Source organism: Prinia subflava, chromosome 15, assembly GCF_021018805.1.
Source record: "Prinia subflava isolate CZ2003 ecotype Zambia chromosome 15, Cam_Psub_1.2, whole genome shotgun sequence".
In the NCBI taxonomy this organism is placed as follows: Eukaryota; Metazoa; Chordata; class Aves; order Passeriformes; family Cisticolidae; genus Prinia; species Prinia subflava.
Genome location: NC_086261.1, coordinates 17,629,521 through 17,651,669, shown reverse-complemented (window position 1 = coordinate 17,651,669; position 22,149 = coordinate 17,629,521). Strand labels below are relative to the sequence as shown.

The following is a 22,149-nucleotide window of genomic DNA, read 5'->3' as shown; positions in this document are numbered from 1 at the left end:
ATGGGAGACAGCCCAGTGAGCATCATTTTAGTCACTGAAGTCCTGTGCAGGGGTAACAGCCCCAAGCTGACCCACCACTAGGCAGGGTGGCACAAGGCCAGGGCTGCACCAGCTCAGCCCCAACACCGTGCACGAGCTGTTCCCAGCAGTGCTAATCCAATTACAAAACAAACTTCCTCCATTCTCAGGACCTGCAGTATGCTAAAGCAGCCCAGTGATTATAGAGGGCTTAGTGAGGGACTGGCGGTCAGGCAATGAATGACAGAGCTGTTCCAAGTACCGGGAGGAGGGACACAGGGCACAGGCAGCTGGGAGGACACAGGGGAGTGCTGGGACAAGTGGATTAGGAATTACTACAAACAAAGGTCTTTGGTCTAACTTTATGCTCCAAACAGGGTTAACCTTAAAGCCACATAAGGTTGCTTATGGTCTTGTCCCTCCTGGGGATTAGCATCCTCATGAATGGGGGATTGTCACCTCTGCAGCCCTGCTGGATGCCTGCCCTCACCCACCCCATTCCCAAACAATGCTCACTTCAGTCACAGGATAGCAAAGGCAGCACTAAAATACCCTTTTCAAGAGAAATTCAGCTCGAATTTTCTGGGGAGCTGCTCACCTCCCACCACCGAGGATGCTAGAAGTGGAGTAATACATTTTTGGTGGTCAGGACAAAGGGGTTATTTCCCTTTATTTGGCATTGGTGAGACCACACCTGGATACTGTTTCCAAGTACATGAAGAGAGGAAGAGAGTCAGAGTCCTTCTGAGGATGGTCGGGGGCAGAACAAGGGAGTCTCACTTCTTTAGCCTGGAGAAGAAAGGGCTCAGGAGAGATGTAATTCCCACAGCAACGATCAAGAGCCACTTTGCTGAAGCACTTGGACACACAGCCCAGCTGCAGGGCAGCCCTGCTGGTCCCTGACTGGTTCTGGGGAGCTGGTACAATGCACACAGGTCTCATTCCTCTCATCCCTGTGCTCAGCACCTGAGATGGAGCAGGAATACCTGCTTCAGCAGGATTTCACCATAAGGCTGCACAGCCAGCACTGGCTTCCAGGCAGTTTGCTCCCTGCCAAAGCTGCTCAAGAAAACAGCCCCACACTGTGGGGAACTGCACTGACACAAGAAGCCTCTTTCCCACCCACAGCCTCCAAGAAGGTAGAGGATCCCCCATGATGAGCTGTTCTCTGGAGCCATCAGGGAACAGCAGGGCTGCTAAGCAGCACTTAAAACCTCCTAAGTGCAGATTGCACTTAGAAGTGCAGCTTGCATTGCTGCAGATTTCTGTATCTCCAGTCCTTCCTGCAGGCTCTGGGAGAAAAGCCCTCCCGCTGGAGTCCCCTCCATCCCCACTGGACAAAATGCCTCGCTGGGATGGAGAGAGGCAGCCAGAGCTGCCAGCAGCCAAGTGGGCTGTAAGGAGACACCGACCAGCTCAATCCGCTGCCTTTTAAGGAGCGGCAGAGGCTGAGGCATCCTGGAACAACTCACCACACTTCTGCAGGCTCCCAGCCACGGGGTGCACCCACAGACCACACTGGCCATGCCCCACGGCCCCCACGGCAGCTCAGAACTGCAGGGCAGCCAGGACAGCCATCTCTCAGCTGAGATCGAGTCTGAAAAGCCCCAAACCCGTGGATGGCAGAGCAGGGTTCCTGCAGTGGCTGCAGCACTCACCCACCACACGAAGTCCCCACAGTCCCATCAATCATCTCAGCCCCCCCAGCAACCAGCAGGGACAGCTTCTTCCTGGCAGCAGACAGAGGGGAGGATGATGCTTTTCCACAAAGCCTTCATCAAGCCACTGCTAACTCATCCCACCAATGCCCGAGGGCTTTGCTCCACTAACAGGAAAGGTTTTGCTGGTCCAGCAGTGAATTTGCTGCTGTCGTCCCCACCCAGAGAGCAGAGGGGAAAGGGAGTGTGCTGCTGGGGAGTAACAGCAGGATGGAGCTTAGGCTGAAGCATGGATAGAAGAAATGTATGTGCATGGGTATAGGGGCAACACCAGAAATAAAGTTGAAAGGCAAGGTACGTATGAAACAACACAGAGCACCAGAGAGGGATTCAGCCAAAAAAAAAACCAAAAAACAGGAGCAAGCTGGCCCAAAGACAAGGTGTCAGGAAGACAAACAACAGGACTGGAGCCAGTAAATCCTCTGAGATCAGGAGCTCTGTGAAATTCAGGGATTTTGCCCAAGATTCAAGAGGGGTGAAGCAAAACAAGAAGACAAAAGATCCCAAAGAGCACCCTCTTCTACAGGGAGTAACAGACAAGTCCAAAATCAGCTTACCACTGCCACAAAGGGTCTCAAAGACATGGCAAGGACATGACCACCAGCATTCTTTGTCCCCAGTGTCTCGGAGGAGTGCACTGGCTGAAGGGCACCCCAGTCTCAGTGTATGCAACGGCGCAGGGAAAATCAATTCCCTTAAAGCTTTTGTATAACAAAATTTCCCTTTCCACTGTTTTGCTACACTGATCCCCCACTCGTGGTGGGGTGTGGGCACAGAGTCCCATGAGGCAGGAGACAACCATGCACCGCTTTATTAGGCAGTGGTGCTGCACACATGGCCAAGGCCGGTCACTATTTACGTTTGGCAAAGGATGGCAGTGAGTACTGAGCACCGGTGCAGGCGAGGGCAGCCTGCCTCGCACCCTGCATGCCCTGCTGGCCCCAGGCGGGTCCTGCTCACCCCTGCCAGCCTCCTTAGCTGTGGGCACAGCTGTTTTGTCTCTCATGGGCAGAGCTAGGCACCCTCATGGAGGTACTTCAGGCCTGCTACCGGATGATTTATCCCCGTACTCGCACACACTGCCCCCCTCCCTGGACCCTCCCAAGGTCCCAGCTCCAGTCCTGGCATCCCAAGCTCTGCCAAGGAGGCAGGTGTGGAGGTGTGGACAGCCCCACTCAGCTCCTCGCACAGGGGGTCCTTCCAGTGCCACGCCAGCACACAAACCAGTGCCCGGGAGCCCCTGGGAGAGCAGGACGAGGGGCCTGGCTGCAGCAATCCCCAACAGCGCTGCCTGTGCCCAGCGAGCTGCTCACGGGCCGACGGTCTGGAGCCCATCCCCGGCACGGCGGCGCTCAGCCCTGCGGGCGGGCCAGTTCTGGGTGCAGCCAACCTGGGGCCTGGCTCGTGGGGGTGATGACTATAGGGTACGGATAGCCACCGGGTACAGCAAGGACATGTGCTCGGCCCCCTTGATGGGCAGCTTGCGGCTGGCGTAGTGATGGATGATCTCCGGCACGCTGTCGAAGGGCGGGCTGTGCTGGCCCAGCACGTACTTGTTCTCCTGCGTCCGCGACAGTTTCATGTGCATGAAGCCCTGGCTGCTCCTGCAAGGACAGATCAAGGCAGGGTTAGGGGGCACAGCTGGCCCCAGCCTCCCTTCATCTCCTGACCCCCTGCCACAGGCAGCCTGCCCCTGCAGCTGAGGGGACACTGCTGTCTGCAGCCACGGCTCTGCTGCACCATCCTGCTCCTGGCTGACTCCAACAAAGCCCACAGAGCAAAGGAGGGGCACGGCCACGATGCTGCTGTGTCCCCTTGGGGAGCACGGCCATGCAGTGTAGGGTGTGTAGGGCCCATCTGGGGTGTGTGTGGGTAGGGAAGGCATCGCCTGGGCAAGAGCAAGAGGGGCACTCGCTGTAGGGTCACAGAGGGGTAGTGGCTTTTGCTCCTTGCACATGACAAAGCCCTTTTACAACTGCTCTGGCTCTCACAGGAGCCCCTCAGCTCCTAGAACTTCAGCTCCCAGATCTCCAGCCTCAACGTGGCAAACCAGGTTTTTCTCCTTTGGCCCACAGCCAAAGGATTTTCTCCTTCCCCCTCTCCCCCTGCCACTGCTGCAGGCTCCATAAAACCCGCTCAGCGTAGCAAGACCACTTCCCGGCACAGCACGGGCACCAGGCCACGCCAGCAGATCCTGCCACAAACGCTGATTCCAAGTGACGGACTAATGGCCCTGTTGCTATTAATTTGCGTCTCCGAGGAGAGCCACAGCCTGTCTGCAGCGTCTGGATTGCACATTATGGCAAAATATTGATGACTTAAAAGCAGACAGGACCTCATCAGTGATGCTGAGCCGCTTCTAGTGCTGCACAGCCCGGCCCCATCCCCCCGGCTGGAGACAGACCATAATGGACAGCCCAGCTGCATTAGCAGAATAGGTCTGCAATCCATTTAGAGACACAAGCAAGGAGCCAGCTGTCCTGGGAGACAGCCACAGCCCCCCAATGTGGGCTGAGGAAAAGCTATAGTTTGGCTGTGTCTTGTGTCCCAGTGGCAGGGAACAGGAGGGCTGCCACTCGGATCCATGGAGAGATGGTACTGGTTGTGTTTTGCCCAAATTCTCCACAGGTCTTTGTCACAGGCTCAAGGATGTGATGAGATTGCAACCCTGGAGAGATGTCACAGGGAACAGGCTGCCAACACCAGCAGCCAGGAGAAGGGGTGGGTGCTGCTCCTGCTCAGCACCTTTGCAGGCCCATGGAAGGACACAAAGCTTTGCAGAGGAGGCACAAGCCAGGAGGGACTCACTCTCCAAGCATCTGAGGGAATGACACGACCCTGTCCATGACAGGCAGCATGGGGCTGCCTAGCCTGGACCAGCCAGGCTGCTCCTGGCTGCTCTCTCATGCAAATTTTCCTGTAAAGCAACACCAAAGAACTTTAGGTCAGCATTGGAACGCTTTTCAGACCAATTCCTTGGCTGTGCCTTCTTCCTCATGGAAAAAAAAAAAAAGAATGAAAAAAAATAATAGAGCTGCAGACAGCCAGCTTACAGCTATCAGCTATATAAAAAAGCATCCCAGGGGATCTTCCTTGAACAGGCTCTACAGAGAAAGGCAGTGGAGTAAAAATCCTGAGCCTGGGGCTGTGGGTTCTCCACAAACTCTGCAAGGACAGGCAATGCCCCAGTAACTCCCTGATGGGCTGGGGGAGGTGGGATACTGCTCACACCACGGCCCAGCCACACACGCCCTCTGAGAGGAGGATTCTGCCATGAGACTGAGATGATGGCAAGAAGCAAGGGAAAAGCCACTAAGAAACTGCTGACTGGCTTGCGTAGAGGTGATGGAAAGCCACCTTTGTTGATGGAATGCCACCTCCCAGGCTCTCCAACACGTGTGCTAATGCCACTCACAAGGTGATGGCAAACCTCTCACAGCCTCAAATGCAGCTCACCAACCACAAGAAGCTGTTGCTCCAAAACGGCTCACAAGCCAGGGCAAGGAGAAAACACAGAAAATTAAAACATCAGTAAAAATTCTGACAAAAAAAAAAAGGGAAAGGAGGGAGCTCTTCCAGAAGGGTTTGTTGGCTGATCTGAAAGTTCTAGATGCAGAAGGAAGAAAGTGTATTTTCAGTGGAGCTCCTGCCTCGGTTTGGTGCTGAAGGCAACACAAAGAGTAAAAAAATGTGGAGAGAAACAGCAATCTAATTCACAATTGTGCCACTGGGAAATATACAGAGAGACTGGAACCCCTAGGGAGCAATGCAGGTAGAGAGACCACTGGGGAAACTCAAAGTATACTGAGAAAAGCACAGGGTTACGGAGCCTGTTGTTGGGCAGACATAGCTGAAGTGCTCAATGAATACTTGTTTCCCATCTGGCAGGAACAGAGCTAATATAGCTGTCCAGCAGAAGAGCAAGAAGGTATTTGCTCATCCATCATCATCTTCAGACAGTAACAGCTTTTTTTGGTGGATTTGTGCTGCACCAAGAGCCAGGAATGAGCTGGATGAGGAGCTGTGGGCAGTTCCCCCCTGTCAGGACACATGCAGAGATACTTCGTGTGATTTTGGCATTCAGGGAATCTGGAAAATTTGGGGAGCATGTAAAGATTCCCCAAAAAACCCAAGCAGAAACCAAGCTGTGCTGTGGGGATGAGGTTTCCCTACTGGCAAACCAGAGCAGGGTAAAGCCCTCTCTACAGCTGAGCAATGGATCTGTGGGCTGGGGAGACAAGGATGGGTGCCCACATTTCCATCAACAATGGGCTCACACAAACTTTCTTTTCCCTTGCAACTAAGCTACAAAAAAATGGGAAACAAGGAACAGAGCTGGAAGCTGTAACCAGACACATTTGACTGAGAAGTGAGACACATCATCTGATCCATCTGAGGGATTATTAGCACAGCCAAGGAAGAGCAGTGGGCCTCCAGATCTTCCTGAGAGACCTTTTTGCCAGACACCAAACCAGAAACCTGTCCCACACCACAGAAAAGCCTGAACTCCATACTGCAGCCACTTCTGCCCACTCGTGGTCATCTCATTACCCAATTAGCATGGGCACAACTCACTCGGGGCGCCCCCCTAAGGCCCCTGTGCTGTGTGTGCCCACCCCCCGGCCCTGGCAGGCTGACTCACTTCAGGGAGAGGGAGAAGTCGTTCTTGCTGGTCTCGCTGTTGCGCACTAGGTAGCTGGCCTCCTTGCACAGCCGCAGCAGCGTCTCCGCGTCCGTCCGGCTGATGGCCCCGTGGTACCAGCTGCAGGGACAGGGAGGGGCTGTGCTGGCACACAGCAGGCACCAGGGGAGGGGCTCTGCGTGGGGCACCAGCAATGCCAGCACTGCCAGCACCTCCCCGGGGACTGCAGCCACGTTCAGGGAGAGGGAAGGGGGTGGCACCACGGGGGATGGGAGACAAACAGGCTGAAATGTGGAGCCAAGGAAGAAAGGAAGAAGCAAGTCTGCCCCAGGGCTCCTCATGGTGTGACCACAGGGCTCCCCGGTGCAGGTGGAAGGGTCAGGCAGGCACTGCGGGCAGGCAGGACTCACCACTGGCTCTCCAGGGGCAGGGCAGGGTCGATCCTCTCCCCGACAAAGGGCCCAGGCTCAGCGCTCAGGGTCTTTGTGCTCTTGAGGCTGCTGGAGCCATGCCTGAGGACAGCCCTGGCCTTGTCCTCCCTGCAGGGCGAGGTGCGGCCGTACCCCAGCGCCTCTGCTGGACCTGCAAGACAGACACACATCACGGGCTGGGATCCCGACTCTGTCTGGCAGGAGGAGCCAGAGCCCCTTCCATCACACTGCCCCAGCCCCCGGCCTAAGCAAGGGCAGGGCAGCTCTTGGGCTGCTGCTCACTGCAGGGCCCAGGCTGCATCCCCACCTCACCAGGCCTGGAGCCAGAGACTGAGCCCATGGAAGACATTTCCAGGGATGCTTCAAAAGCTCAGGAGGTTTTGCTAATGCAAAAATAGATTCAGTGGCTGTGGTACAGAGTTCAGTGAGATGCAGCAAGAAGAGGTTCCCCAGTCTCAGAGAAAAAAAAAATTAAGAAAAAGAAGAGGGGATAGATGGAGCTAAAGGAGGCAGTCAGTTTGGAACCAATGGACACATTTCTGCTGGCACAAATAAACATGGGGTGAAAAAACATTTCCCCGAGGTTGGAAGGTGATATTTTGACTGCAGGCACCTCTCTGATGCTGCCACCTGCCTGTCACCAGCCCAGCCACGGCCATGATGCCCCAGGGACCTGGCCTCCCACTGCCTGTTATTTCCACGCAGGATGATTTCAACATTAACAATATCATTTCTCCTTCTTCCCAAGAGTTCATTATTGCTCCCTGTAGCGCCAGCCCCTTGCACAAATTACTTATTGATTGGGCAGAGCTGCCACAGTGTGGGGCTGCCAGGGGCTGTCACTGTGGCAGCACAGTCACCCCGGAGGTGGCCGAGCCCAGAAATGCCCTAGGACTGCTGGAATGCTCCAGACAGTAAACTCTCCCTGCTTCCTGGCTGCTGGAGGGGGAGGCAAAAAATAGCCAGAGGGATGTCTTCCTCTCCAGCAGGGCATCCTCTAAGGCAGCTGCTTGAGTGACACCTTGACCAGGCCCTAGGCAGGTGAGCAGGACTCCAGCCCCCACCAGCACTGCAAGGAGGGGAAGGCAGCCAAAAGTAAACCCAGCCAAAATCCTGTGCAGCTTAGCATGGCATAAACCACCCCAGGCACAGCTCAGGGAGGAGGTGCCTGGCATTATGGCTTGACAAGCCCTGCTTCTGCAGCGCTCTGGCTTTTCACCAACCCTGCTCGCCCTTGGACATCACACACAGGCTTCAATTTCAACTCATCACCTTAAAAAATTGGGGCAATCGTTAAAAAGCCAGACAATCAAACAGCCCAAGTGTTTGCTGGCAGCACAAAGTCATTGCATTACAAGCTCAAAAGAAATGCATTGCACCTGTCAGAGGGAGACAGAGGCATGTGCATGATTAAACAGGATATTAAAAACAAGCCCTTAGGAGGAAGAAGACATCCTTCAAGACATTCCAAGTCACCCCCGGACAAGGGAAATAGAAAATGAGACAAAACTCTGGCAAGATAAACTTAACACAACAAAGCAAGGCAAGTCAGAGGGAAAAAAAAAGAGACTCTGTGTTGCTAAAACCAAGAAGAATGAGAAACTGATGTGTTCATCAGGAGCAGGATGCATGTCAGAGCGACTGCGAGGATAAAAAATGATGGGAGAAAAGAGGCTGCATAACAAAGAGATTAATTTTTCTTGACACCTGCATTCATTGCAGGAAGAGGATCAGAGAGTTCCCACCTGCCAAGACCTCTCTTCTAGAGGACTGATCTCAGCCTGCAGCATCCCTACGGATTTGGGAAATACCCAACAAAGCCCTGGCAGAGCAGCTGCCTTGCTCTGAGTGCCCCCACCACCAGCACCAAAATAAGGCATCACCTGCAGCTTGTGCTCAAGCCCACCCAGGAGGCAGCAAAGGCCACATTGGCTTTATCTTATGAAGCTCTGCAGGGATCTGGGTAACTGCAGATAAGGCAATCAGACATCAGCAGGTGGCACGTCACAGCGCCCGCCCGGACAGGCAGGCACGGCACACCACTGCTCAGGAAAAGGCACAGCTCCACCCCAGCTCCACACTGCAACAGTCCTGGCTTTCCACAGACTCCCCCCACCTAATGCTCTTGGCAAATTCACCACAGCATAAGAGCAAGGTCCTTAAATTTTAATAAAGAGAAGCAGCAATATTTGGCTTTCGTGAGACTGCCAGCAGCATCCAAAAGGGATTTACCCAGGGGCTCTGTGCTCAGCACACACAAAAAAGGCTTCACAACAAGGCAAAACTGAGATGACAAAGTGTACCTGGGAGATTTGGCTGCTCATGATAGCAAAACAAGAGTGGAGAATCCACAGGGACTTCCTGACACTAAGCAGCAACATAATAAAGCAGCAGAGGAAACTAAATGATGAAGGAGGTAAAAAACAGTCCCAGCTTCAGCACTGGGATCTGAATTAGCTGCTAACACACCTGTAAGGGACCTGGGCATTGCAAGAAAACATCAGCTAAATACTCAGTGCAGTTGTTGCACCGAGTATTTAGCTTAAAAGCAGCCATCAAATGTTGGGAATGTGGAGGCAAAGAGGAGAGAACAAAAGGGACAGTAAGGACTCTGCCATGCCATGGAATAATCCCCAGAGCAGCTCTGCTGCTGCGAGCAGAGACACCAAAGAGCTTGTGGGAAGGTGCAGCAGGACAAACACCTGGAGTCCAGCACATGACAGCTGAAGGAGGAGCTGGGGGAGGGCAGAGGAGGAGGGTCGTGTCTGGCACTGCCCAGGGCAAGCCCCGAGGCATCACAGCAGCCCAGAGTCACAGCAAGCTTCAGCTGCACGCCCCAGACACGCCGCTGTCACGCAAGACCCACCATTGGCGTCTTCGTAGCCGTGCTGCGGAGGGATGGGGGCACCAGCCTCCCCATCCAGGGGGCTTTCACTGCTGTCCAGCTGTCCCACCGGCGGGGGCCATGGCAGGTCTTTAATGACCTTGATTTCAACTGGATGGCGGGTGGGGAGGGTGTGGGAAAGAGAGAGAAAGAGAGAGAAAGAAAGGGTTTAGAAAAAACCATCAGCAACACCAGAGACCCACAGAGAAGGAGAGCAGTTGTGAGGGGAAAGACCTGAGGACTAAATTCCCAGGAGCCCTACACCAGCTTGGCTATCTCATCCCCTCCACAGTACCAAGCAGGGACAGGCCTGAGGTGGGGCACATTCCCAATGGAGAGACCCTGCCCCTCCATCAGCTTTTCCAGCCAACCCTCTCTGGGGTTTGGGGGAGTCTGCAATCACCCCGTTCCACATACTTGTCTGTCTGAGGGTCTTTGCCAAGCATCCCATTGCCATCTGTCCTGCCTGTGCATCTGCCTTGCCCTAGGTACCTCCCAGTGACCCACAGGGTCCACATTCCCTGCCAGGCACCAGTGGGTTGCAGCCCTGTGCCAATAGCAGCTGCCCATCAGCAGAGGTCCCATGGACCCCCAGAAGGGGGAATGGGCCAACAGAGGTATTTTGGCATCACTGGAGAGAAAAAACAGCACACCAGGAATAGCAGGATCTGCTCTGGCTTCAGAAAAAACAGGCAGCAGGTCCCAGCATGGCCCAGGGAACAGCAACCTGGCTCCTTTGGGACTCAGAGCAGGCCTGAAGCGCCCTGGGCAGCACCCACATTCATCTACGTGTGAGCCAGAGCTGTGAACACACCACCTCCACCCAGGGACACCAAGCAAGGCAGCTCATCCAGAGCACGGACACCTCAGCACAAACCCACGACGGAGCCCGACACGCCAAATCCTCGGCACAGGGTGCTCTGGGACCCGGTAGCCCCAAGCACAGGCAAACACTGAGTCCAGCACACAAATCTCCAAACCCAAAAGGTCCACTCCCCAACCCCAAATTTCCACATCTCTCTCTGCCATCATCTCCACAGAATGCCACCAGCCTGGGCACCCTCAGCAGCAGCTGCAGCAGACACACAATGCTGCAATTAAAATGCATCCTAGATAAGAGCGCAGCAATTAGCCAGCACCGGCAAGGAGCCAGTGCTAATGCACAGCATGGATTTCCTCATTACCAAACACAAACACAATTGATCCCACAGCACTGATAAATAGGTCAGGGGGGCTGGACCAAGCCTGGACGAAGGCTCCTTGGGTATCCTCCTGCCCTGAGGAAGGAGGGATCTGCTTGAGCCCAGGGTTGAGGGTGTTAATTTGCACCAGAGGCTGTGATTGGAGCACAGCAGAGGCAATGGGAGACAGGTGTTGGACAGGTTACCAAGGCATCTCTATCCATCGCTCTGTCCAGCCTGGCTCCCTGCTCAAACAGCTTCTGCAAGAGCACAAGCGCTTCCTGAGCTATGGAAATGCAGAGACCAATATTACTGACCCCCAGAAGATGAAGGAACCCCAAAGATCCAGCTTCACAAAAAGCATTGTTTGCTTTATGGCTGCTCACTCACCTGCAAAGGCTTTGGAGATCCGCTCCTTCTTCCACTCCCAGGGCTGGTCATACTCCTCTGGGGGCCGCTCATCGTCCTCGGGCAGCCGGGACTCCCTGGGCCTGGGGCAGGCTGGGCACTCGCTGTCCATGTCCAGCACGGGCTCGTAGGGGGTGTCGTAGAGGGGCAGCGGCCGGGCGGGAGCCTCCCGTAAGCCCTTCTGGCGGATCTCTATCCAGAGAGGAGCGAAAAGACCCTGAGCCTTCTGCCCAACACAGCCCCCAAAACTCTGCTAGATGACAGGGCTCAATCTGCCCAACACAGCCCCCAAAACTGTGCTAGATGACAGGGCTCAATCTGCCCAACACAGCCCCCAAAACTCTGCTAGATTACAGGGCTCAATCTGCCCAACACAGCCCCCAAAACTGTGCTAGATGACAGGGCTCGATGTCACCCGTGGGACAAATGGGGTAGGGAGCATCAGCAGAGGAGGAGACAGTGAGCAGCTGGCAGGAGCAGGAGAGCTGCTCAGCAGCACCAAGATCCCCACGGTGCCACATCCCCAGTCCTGGGCAGCCTGGCAAAATGGGGTCCACGGGGACAGAGCACCCCGAGCCTGACTTCCTGCAAGCAGTGTGGCTGGGTTTCTCCCCTGGACACCCTGAGTGGTTGATTTAATAAAGCACCCTTCCCTCAAGCGAAACAGAGTCTATCCCACAGGCACAAGCAGCCTCTCCATTGCTTGCTGGTTTTTCCAAGAAATATAATGGTCTACTTCAAAAAGCCACATGAGCTTTCCAGAAACCACTTGCTCCAGGAAAACCACAGAGCTGCAAAGCAGAGCCAGAGCCAGAGCCAGCCTGGTGACCCTGAGCACTTCCTTCAGGAGCACATGCTCCCAGCTTTCCAGCCCTGGACAGGCCCACCGGGGGCCCTGCTGCTGCAGCAGACAGCATGTTCTGGCCCGGTCCTAACTAAATTAAATAGCTCCCACATCCATCTTAGTTTTAAGCCAGATGCATGGAATGCCAGGTCTCTCCTGGCTCAGCCTGGCAACTGGGGTCCTGGGGGACAGCACTGCAGGGAGAGATGTGCCTGTAGTGCTCAGACAGTCCTTGCATGCTCTTGCAAACCCAGCACACAAGGATAAAGCTGGGAAAATTTGCCTGCAAAATGGCTGTCTCCCACCACCACCATCACTCAGGTTTGCCTTATGTGGAGGAACCAATGCTGACACAGGCTGCAAGGAACAGAGTACAGGGGCCACCAGACTCAGGGACCAGAGGTGTACAGAGTGGCCTTTGTGTGATGCCTTCCACCTTACCAGCCATCATCTTTTGGGCTTCATATGGCTCCATATATCCATCATTCTCCATCACCTTCTCCAGCCCTGCCTGGCTACCTGCCACCTGTGCCGCATCAAAGGGATCTGCGTAGTCCTCCAGGACAGCCAGCTGGAAGAGGGGAAGAACAGGAAAAGGGTTAAGGCACTCTCTGCCTTTATCGGGACGTGGACAGCAGAGCTCACCATGAGCAGCCAGAGCAGCCACTGAGAGCCCAAACCCACAGCATGGCAGAGCCCTGCAGGCAGCTGACAGCTTTCCAGGCACCGGCACTTGGCCGTGGAAACGCTCCAGCCTTTGTCCCGAAAGCTGAGAGGGAGCCAAGCAGAGCAGAAGGCAGCCCTGCCCTCCCTCACCATCAGGCCCCAATGCCAGCACCCACACACGTGCCCTGGCCAGGTCCCCACGGCGGTGCACGGCTGCCAGCAGTGCCATATCCCTCCCCTGTGGCACACAGATGCTCTCCTGCACACAGCCACATTTCCTTTCTCAGGGTGGAGAAGGGGCACAGATCCCAAAACAGGGGTGTCAGCTGGCACTGGCACAACTAGGAACTCACTGGTTATTTTCCAGGGCTCCTGTGCACTCATTTGAAGATCTTTTCTAACAAAAGGGCTAAGAATAGATTATAGCTTCCTCTCCATTCCTTCCCAGGCCTCCACAACATCCCCAGACACATCCTAAGTTAAGTAAGACAAGATAAAACCTTCCTCCAGGAAGCACAACCAGGAGCTCAAGTGCCATGTCACAGGGTCAGCACTAAATTCCCGAGATTTGTGCTTATTAGTGAAAAGGAGAGGATCCTGCAGTAGGATATGGGCATGTCCCAGAGCTCAATCCCCCGCAGCAATGGAGCCACATGCCTGCTCTAGCATCTCAGCACCTTCCCAGTCAGAGCACCCCATCAAATCACACTGCAGCCCTAAGAAGCCTGGAGCTGTACATCCCACCTGCAGCCCCAAAGCCTGCTCCCAACGTGGATCCAGGCAATGCTTCCAGCAGCAACCAAGTGTAGCCAAGCACCTTAGCAGGGTCTGGTCACCCACCAGGACACAAACCCCTGGCTTGGGGGGATTTGCTACCACAAAATGGGCTATGCAGATGTCCCACAGCAAGGACCAAATGTCCCAGGCATGGTGTGGCAGCTGCCTAATCCCACCTGGGGCCAGGCTCCATCCTCACCACTATGCTGCCCCTGCTCCTGGCCAGCCACAGAGATCACGACTGCTCACACATTCCTCTGCAGCTCCAATAATCAGCTTAAAACAAAAGATTTCTCCCTCCTTCCTGCGCAAAATGCCCAACAATAGCCTGTGACAGAAAACTCAGCAGGAAAAGGGAACAGGAACTGGAACTGTAAACACCTCCATGCAGTCCCAAGACTTGGCATCCCTGTGAGCTACATGAGGCACACGGCTCTCCACGCCTGGTCACCACCTCCTCCCGAAATGTCCCAGCTCCATGGGCAGCCAATGCATGGGGAACTGGGTCAGCTCTCCAAGCCAGGTCCCTCCATGCCAGGGCATGAGCAAGTAGCTGATCATCCCCAAATCACATCCCAGCTGCCCCACAGGCGCAGAACAGGGTTCAGACATGGGAGCTGCAGATGCTCTCACCCCTCAGCAAGGTGGCAGAGGACAGAGGGTGGCAGAGCACTGGCTCCACCCCAGGCAAGGGGGAGCAAGCCAGGACAGGGCTGCAGGAGCAGCCAGCTCCCAGCTTTGCAGAGGGACACAGGCAATCTGCTCTCACCTCTGTCATCCGAGGGGTGACCTGGCATCACTCAGGCCCTGTCAGGCACTGAGGACACGAAGGAGCAGTGCTGAGCCCAGGGGTCTGCAGCCCTTTGCTTGCCACAACCAGGGCAAAATTCCCCAGGGGAAACAAAAGTCACTGGTGGCTTCTACAGCTGCTTGGTCAACCAGGACCTGGTTCCCACCTGCTGCCTGCGAGCTCTCAGTGAAGCTGCTCCAAATCCCTCAGGAGATCCCACGGCCTCTCCCATGCCTCGAAAGCTGCAGAGACTCTGCTGCACCTCAGCACCTGCAGAGCACAGCCCTGTGACAGCAACAGCATCTTCACACGTGCTCAAGACAATGGAGGCAAGGGCATGCCAGCAGCGCCCCTACACACACAAATGCACCAGCTCAACAGCCAAGGTGGATGAATGAGCAGTGCTGTGTCCAATGCTGACTCTCAGCAGAGCTCTCATGGCTCCAAGCATGCTGGGGGGCTGTGAGATGCAGCTTGCTGACCCTCCTGGGGTTAGCTGTCTGTTCCTCAGGCCCCAAGCCAAACCTGACCACATTCAAACCTGCTATGAACCACATTTCCTAGACAGGCACAGACCTATCTTGCTGCTGGTGCCAGTCCTGGCACCCTCCCATAGACACATAGCAGCTTCAGACAGCACCGAGAGGCTTCCCTGCATGCAGTGGCCACTGTTATAGCATCATTAAGGTTGGAAAAGACCTCCAGGATCATCAAGCCCAACCTTATTTCCAAATATATTTCCTTGTGTTTAGGTCTGGCTTCCCAGGGAGGAACACACGAGCTCCAGCAGGCTCACAGAGTGGCCCCAGATGCTTCCAGGTCTAGGAAGCAGAGGATGGTGGAGAATTCTAACAGGTCTCTGTCAAGACTCCTAAAACGGTATTTTGCCTGTAGAAGTCTGCAGATGCACTCAGCAGAGATTAGATGGACTCTGTTGGCAGAGGATGTGGTTTGCTGGGTTCAGCCTGGACCCAGAGCCAATGGCTGTGATTAGAGGCAAGCTCCTTGGGTTTGGGGGGAGTTTGCCACACTGGTTTGCTTCTCCACTGCCTCAAGGATGCCACTTCATAGGAGCAAGGTCTCCCAACTGTAGGGTGATGAGAACATAAATCCATTTGTTTTTTAAATGGTTAGGTATCACAGCAGAGAGCCACAGAAAAGGTGGGAAGGCAATCACTGCCTCCAGGAGCATCACAACCTTGGGATGCACAAGCAAGCCCACAAGAATGGTATCCCAAGGGCCAAGACTGAGGGGTTGGAGGCTCCAGCCAGTGCCAAGAATGGGGCAAAGAGCAGGGATCATGCAATTACCGGGCACATCCTAATGCCCTTGCACATGGGGCTGTATGACGGTTTCCCAGGAAACTGCATCTCTGACATTTCCTAATCTGAGTACAGGGCTTTATGAGCCGTGCAGAGCTCCCAGCAGCAGCCACAGGACAAACAGCTGCTCCCAAGAGCAGGAGGGGGCCACAGCTGCTGGCAGGGCAGCTCCCAGGGGTGCCCTAAGCCCCCCACTTTGGTCAAAGGCCAGGCATTTCCATGCTTTGCCCCTGTTCCACGTTGCTGAGGGAGCTGCTCACTGCCTGCCGATCCCACCACACGGCTGTGGAGGCATTGCCTGCTTATACACAGCACAAGCTTTGCTAGATTTGAAATAATTTGGGTGAAAAGCAAAAGTCTGACAGGCAAAGCCACCATCCCAGGGCAGCTCTTGGTGCAGACCAGTCCGTCAGGGAGCAGCCAAGCACTGCTGGCACCTGGACACATATCCTGCTTGAGCAGGAGTGTTTTTCATGTGTTTATCTGCCACAGCAATGCACACGCAGATCCCTGCTGCAGCACGGAGGCTGGTCTTGTTTTATTATACATGCCAACAACAAGGGGGAAAAAAAAACCAAAATAAAATTAATGCAAAGAACCAAACTGTCACCGGGTACCCGCAGTCAAACAGCTTTTATGCTGCCCACCAGTGAAGGTGACAGATCACAGCTCTTCAAGAGCATTCACAGTTCAGACACCAAAATCCCTGTGCAGAGCTGGGGGTCTTTGTCCCATCTTGTCCAGAAACATTCTACCTGCCACCACCTTCTGTCACAACAAGATGTTCCACTCTACAAAGAGGTTTGCAGAGGATTCCTGGGGAGATCCTCCACCTTAAAAACAAGTTTCCCACCCTGGAGATAAAGCGCATTTGGGGTCTTCTCAGAAGACTGGTTAAATCAAGCAAGCTCTGTCAGGTGCAAAATTCCTCCGGTTTTACACATCTGGCAGCTTGGCTTTTGGCAGACACTGAAGCCAAACCCAAAAGCAAACACAGCAGTGACCTTCCCAGAAGGGTCTGGTCCACGGCCCACAGGGGACAGCTGGGCCAGGCAGGGAGCCTGGGGCTGCCCCCGTGGCACAGGAGGGCACGTGGGGCGGGCAGCACAGCATCAGCCTCACGTAAGATGACTCAGTTCAAGGAGGCTCTCACAGGAAAGACACACACCCAGGAGCTTCCTGACCGGCTGTTCCCACACCCTGCGGCACTGACCCTGCACTCCAGCAAGAACAGCAGCGACGGGTCCTGGCGGGCAAAGATGTCAAAGACGTCCTCAGGCAGATCCCCAAGCCCATCCTCAAGCAAGCCCTGGGTGCAGGCAGCAGCAGGTCCCTCATCACACCTCTCCCCACTGCATCCCAGTGGCGTTGCTTCTTGTGCCTAGTCTAAACACAGCAGGGAGGACACCTCCAGAGTATCCACCTGGCTCGGGTGAACCGCACAGGGCCAGTCCACTGTCCACTGCTGTGGGGAAAGGCCTGGCAGACCAAGCAGACCTGTGCTGTCCACACCATTTCCAGTGGATTTTGGAAAGCAGCACAAGCCACTGCAGAGCTCGCTCTAATGCATCCCCACAGGATGCTGCAGATCCCACAGAAGGCGCAAAGATGTGACAGCTCGTGCTACAGCAGCAAAGCATCATGCAGCCCGGGCAGAAAGGATGTGCCAAGATGTTCCTGCCCGTCCCATTCTCCAGAACAGGCACGACAGCTACAGAAGGCACAGGGGGCCCAGGGAACCCAGTCAGGCCCCAGCCACAAACACATGGTCTCAGCCAAACCACACAATCTGGAATCAGTGACTGCTCTTTCCACTTCCATCCATCCTAATCGTCCCCACTTGCAAGGGCTGCACATTTTGTTAGAGTGATTTTACCCATCAATCATTAACAAAACCCCTCTCTGCTCCAGTAGCTTTGTCTTTACACAGAATTGTATTTCTCCTTTAATCTCCAGCATCACCACAACCCAAGGGGTCTGCAGTCTCAGTCCCTGCAGCAGGTGCCCACAGCCTCTTCCTAAGCCTGTGAGCACTGAGCCCCCTGCACAACCATCATCTCAGCTGAGGCTCCAGCCCAGCTCCAGTATCCCTCCCCTGTGCCAGGACAGCTAGACATCACCAAGAGCAAGGGTCACAAGCAGAAGCAACCCCCCAGCAGGCATTTCCATCCTCTTGTACCACCTCCAGGAAGAGCCACCATGACACTGGAGCAGCTGGAGAACCCTCCCACTGCTCAGCCCGGTAGATGAGAGCTGCAAAGGGCTTTTCAGCCCAACAGAGTTGCTCCACATGGGGGATGCTCCTTGGCTCCTCCAGGAAAACTGCATTAATGGACAGATGCAAGTACTATCAAATATTTCCACTTTTACTCCAGTTTTGCTCAGGCTCTGGAGCTCTATGTCCATCACATACCAGAGCCCTAAAGAATTAGAAGCCTCCTCCCTACAGTGGCATGCAGGAGACCTATCAGTAATCTAATCACTGCCTATCTTGGAAAAATGAAGGGTCTTCTTCAGCCTAGCATGGCTAGCAGTTTCCCTGAATGTATCCCAGCTTCTAACTTTTCTCCAAACTCCTCAGATTCTCCCCAGCCTTTGGATCCCCAAACACCCGGGCTGTACCTGTGAGCAGTCCCTGCTTCCCACAGCTCTGGCTCAGCCCTTTGCACATCACAGCCCGAGTCCACACGCTCCTGCTCTGATCTTGCAATGCATATTCCAGAGGAAAACCATCCAGACAGCCTCAGCAAACCTCAGCACCATGGTGGCACCTCTGGTCCCTACTACCAGTGCCATCCTCCGCGTGCCCCTCTGCTGTCTGCAGCAGCCAGTTTACCCAGCTCAAAAGGGGAGCTATGCTGGGCTGCTCCAGAAATGTCCCAGAAGCAATTAGTCAGTACAGGCAACTTCCCAAGATCCACCAGCAACAAGTTTTTCTATCTGCTTAAAACATTTCTCTAGCAGATTTTTCCCGGTGCTCATTTCATCGTGCCACCCGGCAGTGCCAGGACCACGGATGGCATCACTGACTACATCCACGATTCCTTCCGCCAGCCAGATCTGCAATCCCGTCGAGTTCGCCTGACAAGCCCCGTCTTGCAGGCAGCAGCGCTAGCGGGCACTAATTACCCCCTCCTGCCTTTATTTACGCAGTCCCCGCATCAGCTTCTCCTCCAAGAGGGAGGCCCGGCACCAAAGCCGCAGCCCCCGTTGGGCTTATCCTGCACCAGGTCTCTGAGCCCGTCCATGGGGAGCTTCTGCCCAGCTCCTTCCTACCTCTCAGGGGATGTTTCTCGCCTCCTTGCCAGCACCGGCAGCTCCAGGCTCTGCTCTGAGCCCTGGAGAAGTCGGCGGCGGGGGGCGGCAGACAAAGAGGCGCTGAGGCTCCCTGACAAAGCAGCACGGCATCTCTGGGGGTCCGGCCCCCGCCGCTGGCACGGGCAGCCCGGGCAGGCGGGCAGAGGGAGATCCGCCAGGCACGGAGCGGTGCGAGGCCCAGGGCCACCGGCCCCAGCGTCGGAGGGCACCGCAGACGGTCCTGTGCTCCTCTGCGAGCGCGCTTCCCACTGCGAACCATACCTGCCTCCCGGGAGCCGGAGGAGAAGCCGGGGCCGGCCCCGTTCCCGCTGATGTGTGCCCGGCATGTCGGTGCTGCCGGGGCGCACGGGGGAACGCGACACGGGAGCCCCGGGGAGCCCGGCCGTAGGCCCCCCTCGGTGCTCGAGGATCCTAGCCCTGCTCCTGATTGTGGATGCCAAGTCTGGCGGGACCACCGAGGGCATCTCCGCGACCGAGGCGCTCAGGCTGCACTGCCCCTGGGGTCCTGCTCCTCACGGCAAGGGCCGAGGGTCCGGCGCGGTCACTCCGGGGCATCGCAAGTGGCGGGGATACCGCGGGCAGAGCAGCGGGGCCCCGCCGGTCACTCACCTCCTGCGGCGGCTCGTCGGGCGGCTCGGGGCCGGCCGGGGGCGAGCTGGGGGGGGCCGGCACCGGCGGCGGCGGCGGGGGGCTGGCGGGCACCTTCTCCACCGCCTCCACCTTGATGAGCCGGTGCTTGGGCGAGACGTAGCGGGGCCCGTCGGGGGCGGCGGCGGGCGGCGGGCCGCTGTAGGGGTCCTCGAAGTCGCGCTCCTTCTGCAGCCGGTAGGCCGCCACGATGTCGGGCTGGGCGGCGGCCAGCGGCTCGGCCGCGCCCCCGGGCGGCAGGGGCGGCTGAGGCGGCGGCCCGGCGCGGTAGTCGGGCTTGGGCGGCGCGGGCGGCGCGGGCCGGGCGCTGCGGAAGCCCAGGTGTTCGCGGAGCCAGCGGGCCATGGTGCCCACGCACTGCGGGGCCCCGCCGGCCCCCGCCCCGCCGCTGCAGCCGCCGCGCTCCGAGCCGGCCGCTCCGCTCAGCAGCATCGGCGCCGGCGGACTGAGCGCGGCGGCGCGGCTCGGGGGGGCGCGGGGGAGGCGGCCAGTGCCACCTGCCGGAGCGCCGGCTGCGGGGCCTCCCCCGCCCCGCCCGCGCCGCGGCCCCGCGCCCGCTCCCCCCCGGCGCGGCCCGGCGCGGCCCTCAGCGCGGCCCGGCCTCCCCGGCCCGCCTCCCCCGGGGCCCGCCCCGCTCCCCGCCGCCTTCCGCCGCGCCCGGCCCTCCTCGGCGCTCCGGGCCGCCTCCCGCGCTCTGGGCTGCGGGCTCGGGCCCGATCCGGCCCCGGCGCTGCCCCGAGCCACGCCGGGGGGCAGCGGGGAAAAGGCCGCCGGGGAGGCAGGGCGGTGAAGGGCCCCTCATGGGATCACAGAGTGTCCTGAGCTGGAAGGAGCCCGCGAGGGTCATCGAGCTCGAGTCGTCGGTGCAAACCCGCTGCTCTGGAGGTGTTCGGTGGGAGCAGCCCCGTGCGGGACCCCCGGAGCAGGGGGTTCGTTCCAGGGACACACGGAAACGCGAGGCTGGCGCTGCGGACCCCCCAAGAAACACTGCGGGAAGGGGTGAGCAGCGACAAGGCAGGGACGTGCTCGGGAAGAACGCTGAGTTCGAGAGGGATGTGCAGAGATGTTGCAGCGAGCATTGCAGGGCTGATCCCCAGCACGGGGGCTGGAGGACATCCCCTGGGACGCAGCGGGAATGTGGCACTGGGAGCAGTGTGTTGGAGGCCGAGGCTGCTGCAGCAACAAAAAGCACATTGTGACTGCTCCCCCTGGGCACAGCCATCACCAGCCGGCAACCTTCTCAGCTCACCCACCACTGAGACGGTATTCCCCCAGCCCTGTCTCCAGATCTGTGCCCCCAAATCCTTCACATCCCTTCCTAAATACACACCGTCTATACCCAAACCTGATCCAGGCTCTCAGGCTGAATCCCCTGGAGGCCATGAAGAAAGAAAAGGGCCAGAGACAGGAGCTTCTCCAAGAGCAAGACCTGCACAGAGGTCCCACTGTGGATCTGTGCAGAGGCATCCAGTGAGCAGGGACAGATGGCATGGTGTGTTCCTGCATGTCCTCACGCCACGAGCCGTGGTCCAGCGCAGTGTGGGGACAGATGCTGGGATGTTGCTGTCTGAGCTGGGGGGAGAAGGTTCTCATGGTGACCTTCCTACCAGCCCTGTGCAGGAGGGAGAGTGAGGATGGGGCTGCCAAGGAATTGAGCTCCCTGTGCCAGCCTGGCACAGTACATGCTCAGCATGTGCCCAGGGAGCCCACTGAGTCCCAGATTTGCTCATTCCTTGAGCACACTCCTGCTTGAGAAACCTATCCAGATTTGCCAGGTTCAACTGGACACCAAGGGAGCTTCCTCCACAGGGAGAAGACAGCCATGAAACCCAGAAAACAGCACTGGAAATTTCAAAGCATAGAGATTTCAAGATCCAAAAGGCATCAGGAGAAAAAGCATCTGCGAGGAACAAAGTGATCACCAGGCAGTGTTTGTGGTCTAGCAGCAAACCTCGCTCCCAGCAGATGGTGATGAAGAGACTTATTAAAATGCAGAAAAGACAGAGATTCTCAATAAATTCGCCTGTCCAGCATTTGGAAGGAAGCAGGGCTAATGGCACTTGAGACTGAAAGCACTTCCACCCTCTACCAGTAACCAAGGAGGATGTTGAGCAACAGCTACAGGAGATGGCTCTTGTTAAATCCTCAGGCCTGGAAAACACACGCTCAGTGTCTCCAGAGAGGGGACCGAGGCAGGATCTAGCTTGTGGTGGTTGGGTTTTTTTAAATACTACCATATTAAAGGAATTGCAGAGGTTCTTCCTTCTCATCCAGTCCTGGCACATCCCTCACATCGCTCCCTCGTTGGAGAGGCAGCTGTACTGGGGCCGTGCTGGGATTTGACAATTTGACAATCCGTGCCTGTGTAGGACCCCAGCACCTCCTCACCATTTGTTGGGCCTGTTTCTCTTCCAGACTGGCCCAGTGTAGCCCTGTGCTCTGATCTGTGCCTCAGGGGCATCCCCTTCTCACCCCAGGCTTCAGCAGAGCTTGCAGGAGCA

General features: G+C 56.6%; 1 protein-coding gene across 2 annotated transcripts; it reads right to left on the bottom strand.

Annotated features, from left to right (window-relative positions):
• Positions 1-653: 653 nt before the first annotated feature.
• Positions 654-20,240, bottom strand: LOC134558787 (SH2 domain-containing adapter protein F-like). 2 transcript variants are annotated; one of them, XM_063413011.1, is made up of 7 exons: positions 19,610-20,240; positions 12,568-12,697; positions 11,265-11,474; positions 9,676-9,804; positions 6,789-6,960; positions 6,379-6,498; positions 654-3,340 (listed from the first exon to the last, which is right to left on the bottom strand). In XM_063413011.1, the coding sequence occupies exons 1-7, from the start codon at positions 20,078-20,080 to the stop codon at positions 3,154-3,156; spliced, it is 1,419 nt and encodes a 472-aa protein (XP_063269081.1). In that variant the 5' UTR covers positions 20,081-20,240; the 3' UTR covers positions 654-3,153. The 2 variants fall into 2 exon arrangements, with proteins under 2 accessions (XP_063269081.1, XP_063269082.1); XM_063413012.1 differs by lacking the exon at positions 9,676-9,804.
• Positions 20,241-22,149: the final 1,909 nt, after the last annotated feature.

Coding starts and splice junctions, on each gene's coding strand:
- LOC134558787 (XM_063413011.1), bottom strand. CDS start 20,080: ATGCTGCTGAGCGGAGCGGCCGGCTCGGAGCGCGGCGGCTGCAGCGGC. Junction 6,961..9,675: donor CGGCTACGAAGACGCCAATG/GTGGGTCTTGCG, acceptor TCTGTCTTGCAG/GTCCAGCAGAGGCGCTGGGG. Junction 3,341..6,378: donor GACTTCTCCCTCTCCCTGAA/GTGAGTCAGCCT, acceptor CTGTCCTTGCAG/GAGCAGCCAGGGCTTCATGC.